This window comes from Taudactylus pleione, unplaced genomic scaffold (genome assembly GCF_031769625.1).
Source record: "Taudactylus pleione unplaced genomic scaffold, aTauple2 ptg000007l, whole genome shotgun sequence".
Classification (NCBI taxonomy): domain Eukaryota; kingdom Metazoa; phylum Chordata; class Amphibia; order Anura; family Myobatrachidae; genus Taudactylus; species Taudactylus pleione.
In genome coordinates this window covers 16,629,395-16,639,845 of record NW_028284410.1, presented here as the reverse complement: position 1 = coordinate 16,639,845, position 10,451 = coordinate 16,629,395, and the positions used below count along the sequence as shown (strand labels likewise).

At 39.4% G+C, this 10,451-nt stretch overlaps 1 protein-coding gene across 2 annotated transcripts; it reads right to left on the bottom strand.

Moving 5' to 3' along the window:
• Positions 1-359: 359 nt before the first annotated feature.
• YRDC (yrdC N6-threonylcarbamoyltransferase domain containing) lies at positions 360-9,029 on the bottom strand. 2 transcript variants are annotated; one of them, XM_088462299.1, is made up of 7 exons: positions 8,768-8,854; positions 4,460-4,568; positions 4,041-4,236; positions 3,193-3,307; positions 2,922-3,041; positions 2,298-2,440; positions 360-786 (listed from the first exon to the last, which is right to left on the bottom strand). In XM_088462299.1, exons 2-7 carry the CDS (start codon positions 4,527-4,529, stop codon positions 726-728), a joined length of 705 nt encoding a protein of 234 aa, XP_088318425.1. In that variant the 5' UTR covers positions 4,530-4,568; positions 8,768-8,854; the 3' UTR covers positions 360-725. The 2 variants fall into 2 exon arrangements, with proteins under 2 accessions (XP_088318425.1, XP_088318424.1); XM_088462298.1 differs by lacking the exon at positions 4,460-4,568 and having other exon boundaries at positions 8,768-9,029.
• Positions 9,030-10,451: the final 1,422 nt, after the last annotated feature.

Below are 10,451 nucleotides of genomic sequence, written 5' to 3'. Positions count from 1 at the left end.
AATCTGCCTTCTCGGATGCAGAACTGCACCCAAGAGTAATGCCAGTGCACATGCACGCACAGAGACTAGAATGCGAGAGCAGGATGTCTGAACCTGCCTGTATGGTAGCAGACATGTGTGCCTAGGTGACCATCCTGTACCTGGCTTGCAGCATGAGAATGGTGCGTTGGCGAGACTGAAGGGAAAGGTATTTTTCTTTGTCTTTCTTTAACTACCAGTCTAGACTATGTAAAGTGTAGCTAACCCACTGTAGGGCTGCCACGGAGTAATATACAGATCTACACATCCATAAATATACATAGATAAACATCCATACACACACACACACAAACATAACATTTAATAACAGACCATCCCTACAAAAGAAAAAAAAAAAGTTTATTTTGATCTCAAAACCTTTCAATCAAGTTAAGTTACACCCGGAGGTTTGAAAACAAAGCAGCTATATATGCATATATTCGTTGACCTAATATTTAAAAGAAATACAACAAAATAGATCATTTTAAAGTTTATCCTCTTAAATAAATAACATGTTTATCCGCGTGTGTTCCCCGTTTTCTTCTCATGGACATGACAGTTCAAATATAATCCAGTATTTAAAATAATGTCCCATTGCTTGTAATGCCGACTGAGACATGGCATGCTTCTCCTGTGCTGGTCTATAGTCATAGGGATTCTCTTGAATTCTATGGCTTGCAGGAAATACAGTCCCACAGAATAGGATGTCAGGAGGTGGATAATAAGCCATGTCTGTTTTTCAGGATCTCCAGAGTGGGAGCCAGAGCACTGTAAGAAAAATAATACATTAGCAATTAACATTATTTTGAATTAAAATATTTGTTAGTGGGTACAATTACATTTTAATACCGATTCATCGCCCCCCGCAGTGCTTCCATCCTCCACCTGAAAAAAACCCAAGGGGCACGAATGTCGGGTCATTTGACATTACATCGGGTACTGTATGTACCACTATATTCGGCAAGAGCCAAGGTGTGGCCAGTGCTACAAACCAGAAGGACAAGGGAGGATAAAGCAGAGTAAGATATTGTGGCAGAATTATGAAGGTAAGTGCTGATGGTCCTACTGGCGAATTAAGCTGTGTACACACCTGTACAATCGTATGGCCGTTCTTTTGACTCCCGACCTGTTTATGCGATATTTGAAGAATGTGTCTACACATTTGATCATGTTTTCTAGGAAGAAAACTGGTCACATCAAAAGATCAGGCTGCAGTTTCATTTTCATCCGCTTCAAATGGTACAATATCAGACACAAAGTGAAGTGTGTACGCACTTTCCACTGTTCTGTCCAACACTTCTGTCTATACTCTTCCAGCAGCAGCGCCACCTTTGTCTGATATTATAGACAGATGGGGGTCGAAGATTGCAAGGTAAATTGTATAGGTAGGGCTGTACGCTCTTATGGCACTGTGATCGAGACTTCCGAACGTAAGCAAATTAAAAGTAAAATTTTTCCATCGAAAGTATGACTGTACAGGTGTGTACCCAGCTTTACTGTAACTGCTGCCATATTATTGTGAGTAGTAGTATTGATTACATACAGTATAACTGCCCATTACTGCTACTGCATAATACAAAGCATTACTCCTCCTGTTGGCAGAATCAAACTGCCTAGTGAAGATCATCATAACCGAAGAGTCACACACCTAACAGCATTTCATTTTACTGCACTTATGTATTTGTAAAAAGCATGTAAATAGTAACACCAGAAATAATTGTTGCTAATGATATCATACCCAATGGTATTTTTACTTGAGTTGTGGCTGTGTTTAGCCACTTCTGAGCACTGGATAGCATTCAAACACTAGTAAAAACACATAATTGATGCAAATTGAACATTTTTTATATGAGTTTCTAATCATGTTTAGAATGCTTTTACCACATCAGTGAGTATGTGGTCTTACTGCTCAGTGGAGATTCCTCAATTCAACTTTTTTCAAGCAAATTTCAAAAACCTTTGGAGAAGTTGGCAGTCACATCAGTCACCTAATCTGTACAGTTTGCCTCCCACTATTGTAAATCAACTTTCACGTATATGCATTACATACCTTTACATTGTGGTTAACCCTCTTGTTATCTAGGCTACTGACAGGGGGAGCTAGGAGTACCTGTGCACTGAAGCCTTGGGAAACCAGAGCTTCTACACCATTTGCATAGTTATGAATACATCAGGCAAATGCAATACATATTGCCCCAGGTTCCATGGGAACGTAATATGCAGGGCCCAGTAGGTCACTGACCTAGTTTATTACATATCTGACATAAAAGTGAACTCACCATCCAGGTCGGATCACAGTAAACTTCCCAGGAACAGAAAGATCAACCACTGTCGATCCTAACCTGCACTCTGGGCTTGATAAGTCTCCAATAGGCCCTCCATCCACCACAAGGGACAGCATGGACCACAGGTCCCTGAATTCCTAGAAATAATAAAGCATTACATTTAAATGCCTGGCACAGAACATACAATCATTATGTATTAGCATTAGTTGGTGACACACAACATATACTAATACAATATTATAATGTGCAAATATAACATTTACTTACAGTAATATGTTAATTTTTTATTTATTTTTTTTAATTTGGCTTCATTCAGCCAAGCAAACAAACCATTTCTTTATAAGTGTTCACTTTGTTACAATTTCTATGGAGAGATAATTAAAAAAATATGTCAAATATATGGCCTCTTGTGACATAATTTGTTATACTTAAAGACATCTGAAGCACTCCAGTATGATCAGGAATAACATTCTGCGATCATATCAGGGCGAGTACTTTCATCATGGACACAGAACATCTAGGTGACTGCTAATAACCCTTTTATTCATTTATAGTATATACAAGTTATCATACAGACATGGATCACAACAGTATCAATACAATTCAGCAGTACCTCACCTCTACTGTCAATGTGCTCTGCTGGGTACTGATGTTGGCACTGGTCAGTGCCAGGGGTTCAGATGAGATCTGTGCCAGTTGTCTGACAAATGCATGGTCAGGAATACGAACACCAACTAGCTATAAAACAGGATTACAAATCAGAACAAAATAAACATATAGCCATATATATTTAGGCACCTTCCTCAAACATATCATTATAATTTGTCATCTCTCAATATCCTTCTGTGTACAAATAACCCTCAAAATACATATTTGGCATCATACTTACAGAAGTAGAAGGATTAAGCTCCTTATTAAGCCCATCTGATCGCTCCATCACAAGAGTGACGGGTCCAGGTAACAGATCATGGAGCAACTGGTCAGAGACGTTAACATGGCAGTACCTGTATTCCACACAAACTCATATCAGATATGCTCTTTGTATCAGGGCTAGAAGGCATCTTACCAAACTAATGTCTTATGAGCATTCAGGTTTATAAATATAGTTAATGCACAAAACTTTGTTATAACAAATCCTTATTACATCACAAACTAGCAATTTTAATAGGGAGCGTAAATTACATACACTCATATTAATCTGTCAGCATTAACATACTGTAATATATAAAAAAAACTAAACATAATACCGTATTCTGTTTTGTGGTGTAATGACTAGGAGCACAGTTATCACATTTATAGCATCCTAACATTATATTAATATCTACTAACTCAGGATGGACTTGTAAGTATATAGCCACAGATATCCTTGTATAACAGCATTTATGAGTGACATGGGAGTATGTGCACACCTTAATGCTAAAGAAGTCATCTATTCCACAGGTTCTAAAACTTGGTCCTCAGGAGCCCAAACAGTGCAGAATCACAAGTTAAATAATTAGCTCCTCCTGTGGATCTTTCAAAATGGGTCAGTGAGTATTGAGTTCACCTGTGCACCTGACTGAACTATTTCGGGTCCTGAGGACCGAGTTTGAGAACCACTGATTTATACCAATAAATAAAATAATCAGTAGATTTTATGATTTAATTAAATGAGAATGGCTAGATCAATCAGATGTTGTTCTGACAGATTTACTAATGCTTGTGCAAATACCAATTTTCCTGGTGCTGGTTACTAACTTATATATATCTTGAATGTCCCCAACACATATAGCCAAAGGTTTGGTCCCATTGCGTCCTTTGATGTTGTAAATGTTGCTAATAGACTGAGAGTTCTGTGCCAAGCAGGCAATGCCATAGATGGTGTCTGTGGGTAACCCAATCACTCCATTCTGTTGCAGAATACCAGCAGAAGTATTCAGTATTTCTTTCCAACCTGCAGTAGAATACAGATGACGAGAGCTACTGAGATACGTATAGCAATAAAAAGCAGATACATAGATTAAAACATGCAGACACACAGAATTCCATGGTGGTAATTATCTTGATGAAAGTAAAAGGACAACTACACCAAAATCTTTCATGTTCCCTTGCCACTCACACAACCTGTTTAGAACAAACAAAGCGGATGGTGATACCACATCTTCCCAGGGACCTACCTATTGAAGTGTTTGTAAGTTCACAGGGGAAGGGAAGCGACACCACATCCGTTATGCTTGTTTCAAACATTCCAAGTACAGGCCAAGGCCATTACAGCGAGCAGGGACTCTTCATGAATACAGCGAACAAAAAGCAAGAAAAAATACATTTAATCTCTTCAAAAACTGCAAATACCTTTTTTTTTTAGCTTTTGGCAGTTACACCAAAAAATACTAAAATCGTGGCATGTTGTCTTCTTCACATTCACAAGATTGTAGAATTTTATAATATTTAAAATAAAAAAGTTACTTTTCATCTTGAGCAAGTACCAATGTGTTACCTTGGTATCTATTCTGTGTACATATGGTACAGTGTTTATAACTGACTTTCTAGCGAGGGCTTTCCTTTTAGTCACTGTTAAATCATCTTTTCCAAAGAGAGTGAACAAGAATTACAAATATTTAAGCTCCCACAGAAGATGGAACACTCAAAGGAAACTAAAGGGTTAGTGGTGGAACAGCAAGGAGTAAAAAGGCAAAAATGTGAAGCTGGTAAAGCCAGTCCCCTTACTTTAGCTCTACATATCAGGACATAATCATGTTTTCAAACTCCCTACATTTAATCTCGTTTTAGAAAAAAAAAAAAACTATTTTAATTTACTTTGTCATTTTTTATTCAACAGAAGTTAATTAACATGCCATTAATGAAAAAACAAGTACATCTATATTTCTTCCATACCAATACTGAAGGTAAACTGATGCAGATGCTGCTTACGAAGTGTACATGATTATTTCATGATTGGGAAGTGCTACCACCATTATAGAATTTTAGAACATTTTGCAATACAGTCATTCAGGTTTGTGCCAGTACCATGCCAATAAGAAGACATCTATAATGATCTCAGAGAAGCAACTTTTGCGGAACAGTTTGGAAAGGCTATTTCTAAATATTTTGAAACACACCAGGCTACAGTAAACTTTATATATAGTCAACACCAAAAGCAGTTGCCAATCCTTCCAGGGGTGGACAAACCTGCAAATTCACCCAACCAGACTATGCTCTGACAAATTTCACATAACCCAAAATTGATATCAAGGGATCTATAAGCACCTGCCAATAGGTGAACATTACAGTTCATCACTCTACCATCTGAAAAGACAGATGAATTATTGTTCAGGAAAGGGTAGGCAGAAGAAATCCTCTACTCTCCAGAAAATAATGCACTACCCTTTAGGTGATGCCTCTGGACAAAATACTGAACTTCCAGCGTAATATCTTCTGAACAGATGACATAAAAGTGGAATGGTGTGATTATGCACGTAGACATGTGGCAAAGGCCAAACTCAGACTTGACAGCCTTAAACAGTTAAACACAGAGATGGAATCTGAAACTAAATGGCAGAAAAAGAAAAAAAAAAAAAATCAAGCTTTTGAAAGTTCAGACTTCAAATACACAAACCCTATGGCAGGACCTTTACAGCATTATACCCATTGGTGTATATTTTATGTTAAAACATGAAGTACAAGTGTCACTGAAACCATGTGGAAGAAGCATTTGACATGCTGTTAATTGTAGTTTGGCTCAGGAGGTAATTGTATGTCGTCTAGACTTAGCCAATGGGCTCACTTGCTGTAAATGTCAGCAAATGGAAGAGGCAGTGTATGGAAAAATGCAACACTCCAGGTTTTCAGTAACAAAAAGAAAAGTACATACTGGGTCAATGGAAACAGTGGATTCAATTTTCAAAAACTGTACTAGTATTAAAAATGCTAGTACATTGTGCAAAATGTAATCAGTACGAGAGAGCTGTACAAAAGCGAACCCCCTCAAACAACATTGAACTGAAGAAGCAATGCAAGGAGCAAGACAAATTCCTCACTAAGGCTTACCATATGAGACACAGAAACTGAGAGAACAAGCTACTGAATCATAGGGAGTTCTTACTTTCTTAAACATGGCTTCCTTAGTTTATTTTATGTGTTGTTCAGTAAATATTATCAGTAAAAACTGCAATGTGTAATTTATCACCTGAGATCAAATTTTACAGTTTTTAGGACTTGGTGAGTACTAAATGATTGCTAATTATACCCATAAGTTTTTGACAAAGAGGGTGTATTTTTAGTGTCACATGAATAGAAAGTGTAATTTTTGAGGAGTAGCATACTAATCAGTCTTAGGGGTAAATTTACTAAAGTGAGTTTTTCAAGTGAGTTTTAAAAGTGATGTTGCCCATAGCAACCAATCAGATTCTACTTAACATTTAACTAGCACCTTCTAGAAGATAATTGCTAAAATCTGATTGGTTGCTATGGGTAACATCACTTTTAAAACACACTTCTAAAAACTCTCACTTTAGTAAATGTACCCCTTATTCTCTATGACAAACCACAATGCCTAGACGTAGGATAACTACCAGATTAAATATACTGTATTAGTTTCTACTACCAGTTTAACACACATTTTGCATCTGAACAACTGAAAACAAGCTTCCAATATGCAACTCTTAATTCTGTGCTTTCCAACTTGTCTAGATTCCTCTCCCCACATCAGTTCATGGGTCTAGCCCTCTATATCACATCCCTCCCTACCTTCACCATGGTAATTACACCATAGGACAGGTTACTATCCGCTCAATCATCGTCTGAAATAGGATCATTCATTACTACTTCTGAACATCCCTTCATTGATATGGACCAGTGGTCTAGTGATAAAATGATGCACTTAAGTCCAAATTGACTAAATAATGCAGACTTGATCAAGAGGTTCAGTTCTTAAACAGTGGGGAACAAATGTGATGTAAGTGACTGGCCGTGGAATGATTGCCTGTTCCAGATAGGGTGGTTTGAGTATCTCAGAAACTGCAGGTCTGGTATTTCCACACACAGAATATCCTGTACAGTTTACATAGAATGCTAAACAAAACAAACAATACAGTAAGCAGCAGTTCTGTTGCAAAAGTGTCTTGTTAACTATAGATGTCAGAGAAAAATTAACAGACTACTTCAAACTGGAAGATGGTTCTTGGACTTGTTGTAGATACATAGGCCCCATTTATTAACTTGCTGCGCATGATAAATTGCACTCAAGCCAAATCAGCTCCCATCCCAAATGTCATTTTTCAAACAGATGAAAGTTGGGAGCTGATTGGCTGGAGAACCATCATACGCAAGAAGGGGGGGGGGGCAGGGTGCCATCTGCCAAACAGGCCAGTACATTGTTGCCATCTGTGGATGGCAGGTGCGCTGAGCTTGCGCAGAGACTGCAGCCGAGAGACATCTTTAGTACAATCACGGCCGCTCCGAGTGTGTGACCATAGAGATAAGGTGGCCATACATCAGACCCCGGATTTTGCGATCCGGCGATACGATGGGAAGTGCCGGCGTTTCCGGGCGGAAACGCCGACATCCCACCATCGAAGTTCTGCGATCCGTCGCCGGAACGCAGAAATTTTCCATTTTAAATGTGGGCGATTTGACGATCGCGATCATTTTTTGCATCGCGATGGTCAAATTGCAAAAATCCAACATGTTGGATTTCTGCGCTGCCGCATCGCGGCAATCCATCGCTGATGGATGGGCCCCAATACAGCATGTTGGGGGCGGAGCCGTCTAGGTCCAAGTCACATGCAGATCTCTGCCTGTCCCTTCCTAGAATAAACCACAATCATAGACATAAGCATCTTATTTTTCTTGCATCCAACAAATATCTCTGCAGGTGAACAGAGGTTTGTGTGGTACTAACAGCAGTTCTGTTGCAAAAGTGTCTTGTTAACTATAGATGTCAGAGAAAAATTAACAGACTACTTCAAGCTGGAAGATGGTTCTTGGACTTGTTGTAGATACATAGGCCTCATTCATTACCTTTTTGCGCATGATAACTTGCGCTCAAATCAATCAGCTCCCATCCCAAATGTCATTTTTCACAGATGAAAGTTGGGAGCTGATTGGCTGGAGAACCATCATACGCAAAAAGCACTTGTTGTGAATGATAAAACTTGGCGCACCTCCTGGGCATCCACCAATCAAGCAGCAGGTTAAGTACATGTGGAGTAACTGGGATTGCCACTTTGAGAGTTCCCCTGATGGCGTGTTGCTGCTTTTAATATAAAATAATACGTGCAATTGCCAGAACTTTATATTACAAAGGCAGTACAGTGCACCACACAGGAAAGACCTCGCAACCCGGTCTCACTTTACTAGCCCTGGTGCTGCATGGGACCATTCTTCTCGTTTAGAGCGTTGTCACCCCAGTGTATGCGGCGCTGTGGCCAATATTGTATCAGCCACCCCTTCCCCTGACACACCGGCCTCCCCATCCTCCTCCTCACCCTTCACATCCTTGTCAGGGCCGTTCCTACACCCCCCATGTCCGGCCGGCAGCCTCATTATTCTACAGGCCATATTTACAACCGGGGTCTGTCTGTTACATGCGATCCCGGCTACTGCACCCTGCAAGCGGCCAACCAGCCTCATCTAGGTCCTCCGCTTCTCAATCACCCACGTGTGCAACCGGCGCAGCACTTCCGGGGTCAGCACAGACATCCAATGCGCAGTCCCACCGCAGTGCGCAACGTCACTACTAGGGGCCGCAGGCATGACCACACGCTGTTACTGACGTCATCACCAGTTACCATTCACTGGTGATCAGGCGGGGAACGGAAGTGGCTAGATTCCCATTTCAGACAGTGTCTGTTTGCGGCGCTGTTATCCTTCACATAATTGAAATGAAAAGTTTTGTATAATAAATTACCTCATCAAGTGTCATACATAGCAAGATTTATGTTATAGGATGTTCCTATGCTGCTATGTACACCAGGAACATTACCATGTCTGAGCAGCGCATTTATAGTATATACTGTCGGAATGGGGACAGGACTTAAAAAAGGGGAGCGTGTAAAAACTGGATCCTAAGTATTTTGGATATTTCAATGTCACAGAATATGTATCTCCCTAGTGGAAACGTGCAAACTAAAAAAAGTTAAAAACTTCCTGGATTAGGAACCAAAATGTGCGAGGCTGAAGTTATTTTATTCGTGCTCCAGTTTCTAATTCAGACAGAACATGTTATGTTAAAACAATAAGATCAAGTTAGATCACTAAGTTAACATTGTATAAACAAAAAAGGGTGTTTCACAAATTATTTTTTTTGCCTGGCACAGCAAGGATTTGGGCATGAAATGGTAAAGTGGGCACATGTATTCATTTTATAGATTTGAATAAGTAGTTGTAGAAGGGTTAAATAGCCTTGGGCAACAAATTTGACACTTGTAACCCACACATGACCCACTTGCAATTTTCCTTGCCCAAAAAAGTTTTTGGGCATGAAATAAGAGTGTCAAAGTTGGCACGGGTACTAATTTTATTGATTTAAATATGTACCTGTAGTTTTGTAAGGGATAGCAGAGGGGGCAGGAGGGGGAAAATGGATGGCAGAGAGGGGACATGTTTGGTAGGGAGGACATTGTTGGAGAATAAATAAAATTATATTTAAAAATATAATGCTTTTATTACCCCTATTTCCCTTAATCCCGAAGTTAAACCCTGGATCAGAGCCTGATAATCCTGAAATCCCGGATTTACTTAAAAATGTCAGGACTGGAATCCCTATATGCAGTACACCTCAAATTCATTCACACCCATTTAATGCTAGAAAAAAAGATATGTAAAACCTACTTACCAAACTGCAATAAAATTGGTGGTACTAATGGTAACTGGGTGAGGACAGAAAGGTCCATTGGAACTAGACTCAACTGTTGTAAGCAGATCATTTAGAAGACGACTACCAAATCCTCTTCACTTCCGTATGCGACACACAGTTCTGCCTTGGCATCTATTTAGGTGCTTTAACCACTCATTTTTTTTTTAACCCAATCTTTCCTCAGTAAATGCTTATGGATTTTCCAAAACTTCTACAAATAAAAACAAACCAAAAACACACACAAGTATAAATACAAGGACAAAGGCGGTCAAACAGTATATCAAATCGGCCTTGTATAAATCAATCAAATTACA